This window comes from Pan troglodytes, chromosome 16 (assembly GCF_028858775.2).
Source record: "Pan troglodytes isolate AG18354 chromosome 16, NHGRI_mPanTro3-v2.0_pri, whole genome shotgun sequence".
NCBI lineage: Eukaryota > Metazoa > Chordata > Mammalia > Primates > Hominidae > Pan > Pan troglodytes.
This window is the reverse complement of record NC_072414.2, coordinates 70,039,476-70,052,678: the sequence shown is the minus strand read 5'-3', so window position 1 is coordinate 70,052,678 and position 13,203 is coordinate 70,039,476. Positions and strand designations below refer to the sequence as shown.

The following is a 13,203-nucleotide window of genomic DNA, read 5'->3' as shown; positions in this document are numbered from 1 at the left end:
GTGCCTCCTGCTTTAGGCACTAACTTTGATTTCAGTGCGTGTGCCATCGGGAGGAAAACACATCCATGCCCCGAACCTTCCATGAATTCCCTGATAGTATCTCTGGTTAACATTTGGGAGTGCTAACCACTCAGGCACAGGGACAGTTGCTTCAGTCTCAATCCTTAAACCCCCAAGGAGGGAGGGACTCTTACAGGCCTATATTTCAGGAAAAGCTGCATAGCCAAGTGGTCACTAAGAGTAGATTTCCCACAAATGCGACCTGAGCCCGCTCTACCCAGGGTCAGGGCAGGGAGGAGGGGCACGTATGGTGTTCTCTCTGGAGATGATCAGTCCTGTTTTCTGCATCCCAGGCCCGGGGGTTGTTGGAAGTGGGGTAGCAAGCCAGCTGTCCACCCTTATAGAGAAGGGGACATGTGGATAGGAAGGGAAGTGACACACAAAACAGGAAGTTTCCTGAGGGACAGAGTTCCAGGAAGAGCCAGCCTGACCTGAGGGTACAGCTGGAGCGAAGAGGCCTGAAGCAGAGGATGTGGCTTCTGGCCCTCCCCTCCTTTTCGCTGATGGGGCCACAAGGAGGGGAACTGGTTTTGTTCTCGGTAGCAATTGCATGATGTCACTTGGCCAGTTAGAAAGGTGTCTGTGCTAGCACACAGCCTGCCACACATTCGGTAAGTGCTCAGTAGTGGGAGGCAGGTTCAGTCAGTCTGCCTGGGCCTCAGCATGCTTATCTGGGAAATGGGGGTGGTGACCCCTGCCTTTGGCCAATCTCATTCCTCTCCAGTCTTGATTCCCTCCTGTGCATGGATGGGAGGCACAAGGAAAGCAGGACATAGCCAGGAGCTGCAGGCACCTGCAAGGTCCTCTTCCACCTGCTCTCAGGCAGACACCTCGGCTGTCTCGGAGCCTAGTTCTGTAGCAGGCTGGATGAGTCTCAAGATCCAAAGGGTGCCTTCGAGTGAGCTGAGGCCTTTGCGATAACCCCTGGCATGGCCTGGGTACCAGGAAACCCACTGGTGGGCTGCTGGATGCCAGGCCCTCAGAATTTGTGCTTCCTGTACGTGAAGAAGAGCCTCCGAAGCTTGTCAGGCTGCAAGGAAGGAGGAGATACTGGGGCCTGGGGTCGCTGGACAGGGAGGGAAAGACCCAGGCTCCGAGGACCCCTCATTGACCTTGGGTTGGGGGCCCAAGCCTAGGACATGAGGCCAGGTTGGAATTCTGATGGTTGATTCCACAAGCCTCTCCCAGTGCCCGAAATCCCACCTTTAGCTCCCCAATTTCAGATGCAGGGTTCACCCTCTTCTGGCTAAGGAGAGAAGGGGAAGAAGGAGGGTAGAAAGGGTGGCGAGCCTCACCTTACCTCCCTGGAGTGCCCTGGTCTCCCCTGACCCACAGCTGGGGGCCTCAGGATGCACTGGTGTCCGAGGTAGGGTGGGGTGAAGCTGTACCCAGGCCCACAGAGATGGGAGAGGACATGGGGCAGCCGCAGGGAAAGAGCAGACATGGGATGTGGCTTCTGAGGGTCTCCACTGCCGGGTCTGTGGTCCCCAGAGAGTCAGGATCTCAAAGGCTGCTATCCATGGGGTGTGTGGGCACAGCCCTGCCCTGAGGGAGGAGCCGTCAGCACTTCCCGGGAAGATCTTTCCACCAGGAGCCCAGGCAGGAAGATCCGCGTGTCCCTGACTGAGATCAGAGGACTTGCCCATGGGGAAGGGACTCTCAGGTTTTATTGTCTCTGGGTATAGGCAGAGTGTAGTTGGGACCGAGGGCTCCAGAGAGTTCATCTGCCTCCCTGAGAACCCTGGACCAGCCCCACTCCTGGCCACCGCTCTCCACACTCCTGGTCCCCTCTCTTCCTTACTTATCAGACCCCTGCAGAAACTGAGAGGGAGGGGAAAGGACCCCTGGTCTGCTGCAGAGAAAGCCCTTAGAAGGTCCTGGAAGCCCCCAGCTTACACCCAAATCTAGCAGCTGCCTCTGCCACCAACACTACCATCACCACTACCACCACCACCACCCCAGAGATCCTCAGAATAATAGCTCTGTTCATCAAGAGCCCTCTCTGGGCTGTGTTCTGAGCAGGAGAGGGTGTCTAGCATTATCCTCTGGGCACCTACCCCTGGATACAAGCAGAGGATCAGCCCATTTTACAGATGAGGAAATGGAGGTCCTGGGTGGGGTTGCTAAACAAGAATATAGATGCCCAGTTAAATTTAAATTTCGGATAAACAAAGGAATAATTGTGGTATTTAAGACATACTTTAAAATGGTTTTTGTTTTGTTTTGGTTTGGTTTTTTGTTTGTTTTTTTAAACAGGGTCTCACTTTGTCTCCCAGGCTGGAGTGCAGTGGTGCAATCTTGACCCATTGCAACTTTAACCTCCCAGGTTCAAGCCATCCTCCTGCTTCTGCCCCCCAGGGAGCTGAGACTACAGGCCACCATGCCTGGCAATTTTTTGTATTTTTTCATAGAGATGGGATTTTGCCATGTTGCCCAGGCTGGTCTCAAACTCCCAAGCTCAAGCAATCCACCTGCCTCAGCCTCCCAAAGGGCTAGGATTACAGACATGAGCCACCATGCCTGGCCTCAAAAATATTTGTTGTTTATCTGTAATTCAGGTTTAACTGGTTGTCCTGGAATTTGTCTTGCCCAAAGCTACAAGGCGAGGGAGTAGGAGCAAAGGGGCCATTCTCCTGCTCCCAGAGGCGCTAAGACCCCTGCAGAGGCTGAGACGGAGGGGATGGGAACCCTGATCTGCTGTAGAGAATGCCCTTAGAAGGGCCTGGAAGCCCCTGTCTTACATCCAAATCTAGCAGCTGCCTCTCCCACCACCACCACCACCACTTCTAGGTAGATGTTAGGGCTGGAAAATTCTGTGTACTCCCAGGCAGTGGCGGTGACCTGACCTGCCTATGCCTGGGGGCTACAGGTTGTCTCCTACCACCAGGTGCTCTCTAAGGGCTGGGAGCCGCCCCACCCCATCATGGAGCTCACCTTGTGTGTCCATCCAGTCTCCTTGCTCTTGGTTGCTGGGATCTGTTCATAGGTGTTCCCAGGCTCTGAGAGCTCTGGGGTCCCTGAGATCCTCTTGTAGCCATGGACCCATGGGCTATATGTGGGACTGGCCCCAGGATGTGGGGCCCTGGCTGGGCCACCCCAGCAAGCTGGGATCTGCTCATAGGTGCTGCCTTCTTGGTCTGGTGTGTCCCTGGCCTCTTGCAGGAGGCCTTCTGTCCCGATGAACTCATAGATATCTGCAGAGCTGCCCTGGGAGGAGGGCTGAGCCTCTTGGCTCAGCTTTGGAAACTCCTGCCTCCAGGTAGCCCCCAGGGATCCCATGGCATCAGAACATCCCCAGGAAGTGGGAGACTCTGTGGGACCCTGGTCTGGGCTTACCCCAGAAAGGACAGGCCCCAGGCCATCAGGCCTGTTCTGTTCTCCATCTGAGAGTCTCCTTTGGGCCTCCCTGCCTGGGGAGTAGGCCCGGCTGCCAGCTGGAACTGGCCCATGCCTGCCGGACCCCTCTGTGCCCAAGCCTAGCCGTGCCTGGTTCATCCTCCTCAGGTCTGCATAGATGATGTCACTGGGGCCTCCAAAAGACTCTTCCAGAAGGGAGGAACTCTTCTCATGGAGTGGAGACACTCTGATGGGAGCCTGGGGAGACAGGGACAGAGAAACTCTTAAGGGGCAGCCCATCACTAAGATGCCCTCCAGTAAAAACTCTCTCAGATAAGCCGAGGCCCCCTGTCTTGGCTATAGTCTTCCTGCCCGTACATGCAAGGGTTGGATACATGACACTCAGGGTCCCTTCCAGCGCTCATGCTCTAGGACTTGTTCTTTTTGTTTGTTTGTTTTTTGAGATGGAGTCTCGCTGTGTTGCCCAGGCTATAGTGCAGTGGTGCAATCTCAGCTCATTGCAACCTCAGCCTCTTGGGTTCAAGCTATTCTCCTGCCTCAGCCTCCTGAGTAGCTGGGATTACAGGCTCCCACTATCATGCCCAGGTAATTTTTGTATTTTTGTAGAGACAGATTTTCCCCAAGTTGGCCAGGCTGGTCTCAAACTCCTGACCTCAGGTGATCCACCCGTCTCAGCCTCCCAAAGTGCAGGGATTACAGGTGTGAGCCACCACACCCGGCCTAGGACTCGTACTTTACCTTGGCATTCAAGGCCTTGGGTCACCAGCACTCCCACCCAATTTTCCCTTCCTGTGCTCCTCCCACCTCCATTGTGGTCCACTGGTCCCTCAGTGGCCCCAAACCCACTCACTGCTGCATTTCCCTTCAGAATGGCCCATCTCCAAGTCCATCACTCATTTGACAAATATTTAGTGAGCACCAACTATGTGCCAGACAGTGTCCTAGGTGCCAAGGACTCTGGTGAGCAAGACTAACTCTTGGGAGTTTATATTCTAATCTGGGAGATGGGCAGCCTACTGCTGCACTGTGTAGCACAATATGGTTTGATGTGCTATATGATGGGTGAATATATCACAAGACAATGGAGTGTGGGGGCATGATCAGTGCTACAAAGAACAAAGCAGGGTCATGGGATAGAGAGAATGGCAGGTGGGGAAGGCAACATTTTCTGTCATGTAGGTGGGCCTTTCTGAGGAGGTGATATTTAAGAAGAGAATGGAATGCAGTTAGAGTGTAAGCCATGGAGATATCTTGTAGGAAGAGCATTGCAGGCAGATGGTAGAGCCAGTGCAGAGGCCCTGAGGTGGGAGCAAGGTTGGTATGTTCAAGGATGATCTAGAAGGCCAAAGAAGCCAATGAAAAGTCCTCACTGAAGCCTCCAGTGAAGAAGCAGAGGGTAGCAGGGCATCTGGTGAGGCTCTTGTGGGCCCCAGTGAAGTGTTTAGGTTTTATTCTAAATATGAAGAGAAGCTGTTGGCATGCTGTGATCTGATATAAAGAAAAATCCTTCGGCCAGGCGCGGTGGCTCACGCTTGTAATCCTAGCACTTTGGGAGGCCGAGGTAGGCGGATCACCTGAAGTCAAGAGTTCAAGTCCAGCCTGGCCAACATGGCGAAAACCCGTCTCTACTAAAAATACAAAAAAAAAAAAAAAAAAAAAAAATTAGCCAGGCATGGTGGCGTGCACCTGTAATCCCAGCTACTCAGGAGGCGCAGGCAGGGGAAATCACTTGGATCCAGGATGCAGAGATTGCAGTGAGCCAAGATGGTGCCACTGCCCTCTAGTCTGGGTAACAGAGCGAGACTCTGTCTCAAAAATAAAAATAAAAATGGCTGGGCACAGTGGCTCATGCCTGTAATCCCAGCACTTTAGCCAAGGCGGGCGGATCACTTGAGGTCAAGAGTTCAAGACCAGCCTGGCCAATATGTTGAAACCCTGTTACTACCAAAAATACAAAAATTAGATGGGTGTGGTGGCAGGTGCCTGTAATCCCAGCTCCTCTGGTGGCTGAGGCAGGAGAATCACTTGAACCCAGGAGACGGCGGAGATTGCAGTGAGCTGAGATTGCACCATTGCACTCCAGCCTGGGCATTGCAGCGAGACTCTGTCTCAAAAAAAAAAAAAAAAAAGAAAAGAAAAATCTTTCTGAGTCCATGGGGTGCTATGGAGAAGAATAAAATATTGACTCACAGGCACCCCATGCTACAGCTTACTAAGGGATATTCAGGCATTTCATATCCATTTTCTCATTCAAGCTTCACAAGAACCTCAGGCATGGTAAACTGAGGCTCAGAGAAATTATGTGACTCGCCTAAAGCCGCATCGCTAGAAAATGGCCAAGCCAAGGCTTGAACCAAATCTAACTGGCCACAGGCAGGCCATGGCACGGGTGAACCCTGGGTGATTCCAAGCTGGGTCCGCACCTCTGGGCCTGGCTCACCCTCCACAGCCAGAGGGAGTGGCTGGCCTGGCCTCAGGGTCTGACTGGGAGCATGGCACCCACATCCCTGGTCTGGCAACCCTGACTCTAGGTGGCCCATAATGCTCCTCACCTCCATGCTTTCCTCCTGGGAGAGGTTCCGGGGACTCACATCCAGGCTCTTCTGTGCATGGAGGAAGGAGACCTGGGGCTTTGGAGAAGAGCAGGGGCTGGCGGCCTTGTCGGGGACCACTGTGGGAAATGCCGTGGCAGGCGGGTTTTCTGGGTCCACGATGGTCTGGTGGAGGCCCCGGGTGATGGCATCATACAGATCATTGTCCTCTGGCTGGGAGCATGCGGATACGGCAGGTACGTGGTCACACATGCCCAGCCAGTCTCCAGCTGCCTGCCTGAGACTGCTGGTAAGAGACTGCAACATTCCCACCAGGTCTCTGACCTCAGGTAAGACATTGCCACAGTCTCCCTTTTTCCAATAGGGATCATGACCCCACACCAAGTGCCCCTGGATGATAGTAAATAGGGAGGGCTTGAAAAGGAGTATGTCTGAGTGATGGATACCCCAGGCCTGGGCTCTCTGCCCTGCCACCCTCACCCTGGGGAAGTGGGGCGCCTACCCGGGGGCAGGCAGCAGTCAGCGTCTCTTTGAAGGGCTCGAGCTGTGCCTCCTGGTAATGGTGCACAAGCTCAGCCAGGGTGCTGTGGCTCTGGGTGTCTCCTGAGATGATGTAACGCCGGTTTCGAAGCTGGTTGATGACAAAATGTCGGCAGCGATCACTGCCCCTGCAACACAAGTGCTTGTGGTCTGGGGTTGCTGGTCACAGGCAGCCCAGCCTTGGCCCAGGGTCTGAGCTCTGTGCCTGGGTGCAGGTGAGGGGTCCCAGCTCTTGATCCAGAACAGACCTGCCTGACCTGGGGCCACTGTACCCCACTTGGAGCCATGGTGTGTTCATCAGGAAGCTACGGAGAGGTTTTCAAACCGTGGAGCCCTGGGATCCTGGGAAGTACCTAAGCCTGCTCTGGTGGAGTCAGGGAGGGCACGGCTGTGACTGGAGTGAGGCAAGTGAGGCACTCATCTTAGGTGCGAAATTTAAAGGGGCACCAAAAAACTCAATAAAGAAAACTAATAGCGCAGTATTTTAGAAAATCAAAATATATTTTAAAAATCCACAATGAACAAAACACCAGGATCCAACCCTGCACCTGTACAACTCAACCTCACCCTACTCCCCACCCTGCTGCAATGATGGAGTTCCAGCTCCCACTCCCTCTTCGGCCTGTAAAGTCCCACCCTAAGATCCTACCCTCTTCATCTTCCTTTTTCCTAGAAGAATAACTTCTACACAGTGATGTGTGTACATCATAAATGTGCAGCTTGATGAATTTCCATATAGGAACCCTCCCATGTAACTGCCACTCAGGTCAAGATACAAAACCCTTCCAGCCCCCAGAAGACCTACTTGCGCTCCCATCCAGTCAATGCCCCCCAAAGGTAGCCACCATTCCGACGCCTATCAGCATAGATTAGTCTTGCCCATTAGAGAACTTCTATAATACTTCTCTTTTGTGTCTAGCACATTTCACTCAACATTATATCTTGGAGATTGATTCATGTCCAAGTAGAATTAGTTTCTTTTTTTTCTCATTTATATGTAGTATTCTAGTTAATGAAAAATCCACCATGTACCTATTCTGATGATAGACATTTAGGTAGTTTCCAGATTTGGGCTGTTATAAATAAAGCTGCTGTGAGCATTCTTGTGCATATCTTTTGGTGAATATGTACTCATTTCTGATGAGAATATACCAAGGAGTAGAGTTGATGGGTCAAGGGTACACCTGTGTTTGGCTTTAGTAAATCATGCCAAATTGCTTTCTAAAATTATTGCAATGCGCCAGGTGCGGTGGCTCATGCCTGTAATCCCAGCACTTTGAGGGGCCGAGGCAGGCAAATCACTTGAGGTCAGGAGTTCAAGACCAGCTTGATCAATGTAGTGAAACCCCATCTCTACTAAAAATTAAAAAAAAAAAAATAGCCGGTGTCGTGGTGGTTGCCTGTAATCCCAGCTACTCTGGAGGCTGAGGTAGGAAAATTGCTTGAACCCTGGAGGCGGAGGTTGCAGTGGGCCGAGATTGTGCCATTCCACTCCAGCTGGGTGACAAGAGTGAAACTCCATCTCAAAAATAAAATAAAATTATTGCAATGTATGAGAGCTCCAGTTGTTCCACATATTCTGTCTTTCCATTATAGCCATCCATTGTGGCTTTAATTTGTGTTTCCCTGATAGCTAATGATGCTGAACATGTTTTCATATGCTTATGGGCCTTCTGGGTTTTTCTTTTTGGTAAAGTGCCTGCTCAGTTCTTTTGCTTTTACTTATTGAATTATCTATTTTTGCTTATTTATTTGTAGGAGTTCTTTATATATTCTGGATTTGAGTCCTTTGTTAGATATTTGTATTCTAATAGATAACTTCTTCAAGACTGCACCCTGACCTTTTTCTTCTCTTAATATTATCTTTTTATAAGAATTATAAAAATTCTTAATTTTGGCTAGGTGCAGTGGCTCATGCCTGTAATCCCAGCACTTTGGGAGGCTGAGGCAGGTGGATCACCCAAGGTCAGGAGATTGAGACCAGCCTGACCAATATGGTGAAACCCCATCTCTACTAAAAATACAAAAATTAGCTGGGTGTGGTGGCATGTGCCTGTAGTCCCAGCTAGTTGGGAGGCTGAGACAGGAAAATTGCTTGAACCCGGGAGGCAAAGGTGGCAGTGAGCAGAGATCGCGCCACTGCACTCCAGCCAGAGCGAGAGAGTGAGACTCTGTCTCCAAAAAATAAATAAGTAAATAAATAAATAAATTTTAAAAAATTCTTAATTTTAAGGAATCAAGTTAATCACTCTTTTAAGATTAGCGCTTTTTGTGTCCTGTTTAAAAAATCTTGGCCTCTCATTTTCAAAGGCATTTTCATTTACCTATGACAATGTTTTCCTGTTTTCTTCTAGAAATGGTATTGTTTTGCTTTTCTTTCTTGGATCTACGATCCATCTAGAATTAATTAATTTTCATGTATGGTATGAGGTAGCAGTAATTGTTTTCCATTTAGATATCCAATTGCTCCTGCACCAATTATTGAAAAAACAAGCCTTTTATTGAAAAAACAATTCCCCCACGGAATTGCAGTGATGCCTCTGTTGTAAATCTGGTAACCAAACATTTGGGACTATTTTGGGACTCTAGTCTGTTAATTTTTCTATTTGTATACCTTTGGGCGGTCCCACTTTGGTCTCTTTTATAAGTTAGTATTCTCCCTAAGATCTCACCTGGGAAGAAACAAAACAAAAGAAAATAAAAAAATCCCCAAAGCTCAAAAGACATTTGAAAACTACTGAGTTAGTATATTTCAAAATGCCTAGCACAGTGTCTGGCACACAGAATAAAAATATTTTAACAATGATTAACATTTATTTAAAGTCCTTACTACATTTTATGCATTGTGTTAAACAGTTTTAAACGTATCAACTGATTGCACACTTTCATCAAGCCTATGAAGCAGGTACTATCATATTCCCATTTTACAGATGAGGAAACGGGGGAACAGAGAAGCAAAGTAACTTGCTCAAGGTAAGGGTTTGAACTGGGGCAGTCTGAATATGTGACAATTTTGAATCAGAATCTGAAGCCTTTTAAGTTTACTCTGGAGCCCTGGCCTCCCTCCCTACTTAGGGAAGCCTTCTTACCTCCTCTGAAGTCCCCGTCCTGACCGACCTACTCTTGGGACAAGATCTGACATCACCATCTTTGCCTTTGTCCTCGCTACCTTGTCTCCTTCTCTCTATCCCCACTGTCTTACCCTAGCCTAGACCTCATTATCTCACATCCAGGCAATTGCAGGAGTCCCCAGTGCCCCCACACCTCCAGCTCTGACTTCCAGTCCTCTCTCCATAGGCTGCCTAAAGGACCTATGCAAATACATTGAACCAGATCATCCTTCATGGTCTACAGACTTAGCCAGGCATCCAAGGCCATTCTAAGCTTTTTCCACCCTCCCTTCCAGGCATTCCTCCAAAGGAACCAAGTGTTCTGCTGCACCCAGCAACCTGCAGCTCCCCCAGCACCCTTGTCTTTCATGCCTCTGTATTTTTGCACATGGCGTTCCATCTACCAGAGATACCCTCCTAAACCCCAACCACACCCTCCTTTCTGCCTAGCAACTTGTATTCTTCCTTCTATCCTAGGCTCAAAGTTCACCTCTGTGAAGCCTCCCCCGAACCCCACTCACCTCCTTTGAAGGCCGTGTCTTCATCCCTAGCATATGGCCAGTGCTGCTCAGGAAGTGTCTGCTGAGCATGTGATGGATGATTGAGGGATTCAGGAGTCAGGACCCAGGGAAATCTAGGCAATTTGGGCCAGTGGGGCCTCTGCACTAATCTGCAAGGCTAGGTTATGGTAGGATGAGCTTGCTTGCCCAGAGGGCTTCCCCTCTTACCTGTAGGACAAGATGTAGCCAGTGGCTCGGTCACTGAGGCGGATAAGGAAGGAACCAAGAGCTTTGTCCCTGAGTAGCTGCTCCGTCTGCCTGGGCAGAAGACATGCCATTAGCTGGGGTCTGTGCCCTAATGGCAGCAGGTGCAGCCTGACTTAGGCCTCTCTCGGAATCCCTGCTGGCCATGCCTTTGGGTTCCAGACCTCCAACCCTTTATAGAGGAGCCGCTCAGACCTGTGGATGGGTCTGTGGCCTGTCAGGGCTCAGCATGTGGCCTATCTGGGCCCAAACGATTAAGTTCAAGACTGTCTGGGGCTGGGTCAGGGTCTGAAGCCATATGCACCCCCTCAACTCCCCACTGCAGCCTCACTAGCAGGCACATTGGTTGCCGACCCTGGCCACCCACTCTCCACCTGGATGGTTGTGTAGCAAGAATAAATCCACACAGCTGGAGATGTTGAGGTTTAGTGGGGAGTCTCTCCCTCAGAACCACTGTGTACAGTGCTGCAGGATGTGCACTATACACAAGCTTCTGCAGGGAGAAGATGCTGCTGTGTCTGAAGCAGCTAAAAGGGACTCATTCCTCTTCCTGTCCCCTTCAATCCCAGGCAGTTACAGAGATTTTCCACATGGTGCCAAATATTTTGGAGGCATGGTGAAAAGTTCCAGCTGTCTTGTGGTTTGGCAGTACACAGACCAGATACGTATTCCCTCACTCACTTACTCACCAAATACCGAGCGCCTGTTCTATGCAGCTAAATCATTTGCAGGGCCAGGTGCTAAATGAAAACATGGGGCCCCTGGTTCAAAATGATTTAGAGTTTCCAGACAGTGACAGCAGAGCATTAAACCAAATGTGCAGCCCTTTTGACCCTGTGCTGCTGCACGAGTCAGTGCCCATAAAGCTGGCCCTGGCTCTGTGCAGGTGCTGTGCCAGGACCTAAGGACTGGCTGGATTTGTCATTCCTTCATCAGGTGTTTTGGCTGCTTGGAGACCCAGCCCAAATAGAAAGCCAAACCTGTATCTTGGCCTTTATACCTAGGATAACCATGCGTCCAGGTTTGCCTGGGATGGCCCCATTTATGACGGTTCTCCTAGCTTAGTTACTAATAGTGTTCCGGTTTGGATGATAAAAGATATGGTCCCCTAGTTACTCAACCTCAAGTCAGGGCCTGGCCCTCTTTTTGTCCTCTGGCAGCCTGGCAGCCCCAGCCATCCTCAACTTGTACTAAAGTAGAGGCCGTTGCCCTCCCCGACTCTGCCTACAGAAGCCACCACCAGAGGATGTGGCGCTCCTCAGTCTGTTCCCCTGCCCCCTGCCTCCAAGGGCCCCTGCCTAGCCCAGGGAAAGGATGGGAACCAATCTGATCCAGAGTTCCCAGACCATTTTCTCAGCCCCAAGGGGCTGTGGGCTATGAGGGACCTGTGGGTAGAAGCAGCCTTACTTGCGGGTGATGAATCCATGAAACCAGGGAGGCAGGGCACCGTTCTGCAGAATGAAGGGGGCCTGTGTCTCCATGAACCACTTCAGGGCAAGCTCCTGGAGCTCAGCCAGGGCCTGGCTGTCCCCTACCCCCTCAGGATCTCTCCCCAGGCTGAGCTGCTTTAGGCTGTCCTCCATGCTGGCAGGCACCGGAGTAGAAGCAGAGCGCAGCCAGTGCACATGCCTCTATATCTGCGTGTGCTCTGGCTCATTTGCCTGAACCCGTGCCCTACCCAAGGGCCCATAGCACACAGCAGCCCTATTGTCACCTCTGGGCTGGTGGCTGGTTCTCTCCTCTGATGCTTTGGGGTGGGGCACCTTGGCTGGCTGCAGACATGGGGGAACAATCACTGTAGCAGCCTGAGAGGGGTAGGGAAGGCCCTCCGTGGCTTCCTGGCCAGCAGATAAGCTACCTCACTGGGTTTGGCCCTGTTCCCCACAACCTCCGGTCTTTGTCACAACTAAAGATCAGACCCTGGCAAAAGTCCACAGCACTGCCCCGGGAGCAAAGCAGTGGATTTAAATTCTAGGTATCCTTCCTTCATGGAGGCTATTTTTATTTTGATGGAGAAGTTCTGTGCTAACTAAGTCTTCCATCCACTCAAGATTTATTGAGTCCTTACTGTGTGCCATGTAAATCTGGGCCCTGGGAATAAAGCAGTGAATAAAACAGCACTTTGCCCTCATGGCACATACATTCTAGAGGGAGACAAACAAATATATGTGTAGAATATAGAGTCAAATGGAATAAGCACTCCAAGACAAAGGCAGAAGAACAAGAGAGCACATGGGCTGCATTATGCAGAAAGAGAGTCAGGGTTCGGGGTCAGCCTTGTCCAGGAGGTGACACTGGAACAGTGAAGGAGGAAGCCAAGCAGGTACCTGGGGGAGTAGACTCTTGTCAGCAGGGGGAAAGCACGTGCAAAGACGAAGAGGTGGGACTTTGTTGCAGATTTTGAAGAAAAACCAGAAGCTCATGTCGTTTTAACAGAGAGGGGACTTTGGAGTAGATGGGTCCCCTGGAAAGGCAGGGATAGGCCTGTGGTGGGAAGCTTTGGAGCAGTAAGGGCAATGGGACCATTTGTTCACACAAACATCCCTGAGTATCTAATGCGTTTCTGAGTTTCCTAGCAGAAATCCAGGCTGGGTGGATGGTGAGGCAGCAGATGGTGCAGTCAGCCTCAAGGATCTTGGTGAGACTCCCACTTCCACCACACACTGATGTGAGACCACCCTGGGCAAGTAGCTGGGACTGACGTGGGGTCTCAAGAAACTTACTAAATTGTTGCAGAGAACTCAATTTCCTCATCTGTAAAATGGGCATGAGGCAAAGCTATTTTCTAGACTCTAGGGTCATTATGAGGACTAAGTGAAA

General features: G+C 50.7%; 1 protein-coding gene across 1 annotated transcript; it reads right to left on the bottom strand.

The window, feature by feature from the left end:
* Nucleotides 1-228: 228 nt before the first annotated feature.
* On the bottom strand, nt 229-12,014 carry SH2D7 (SH2 domain containing 7). The gene is made up of 6 exons (XM_016927717.3): nt 11,791-12,014; nt 10,348-10,437; nt 6,472-6,637; nt 5,970-6,182; nt 2,995-3,654; nt 229-1,090 (listed from the first exon to the last, which is right to left on the bottom strand). The coding sequence occupies exons 1-6, from the start codon at nt 11,964-11,966 to the stop codon at nt 1,040-1,042; spliced, it is 1,356 nt and encodes a 451-aa protein (XP_016783206.2). The 5' UTR covers nt 11,967-12,014; the 3' UTR covers nt 229-1,039.
* Between the last annotated feature and the right edge of the window lie 1,189 nt (nt 12,015-13,203).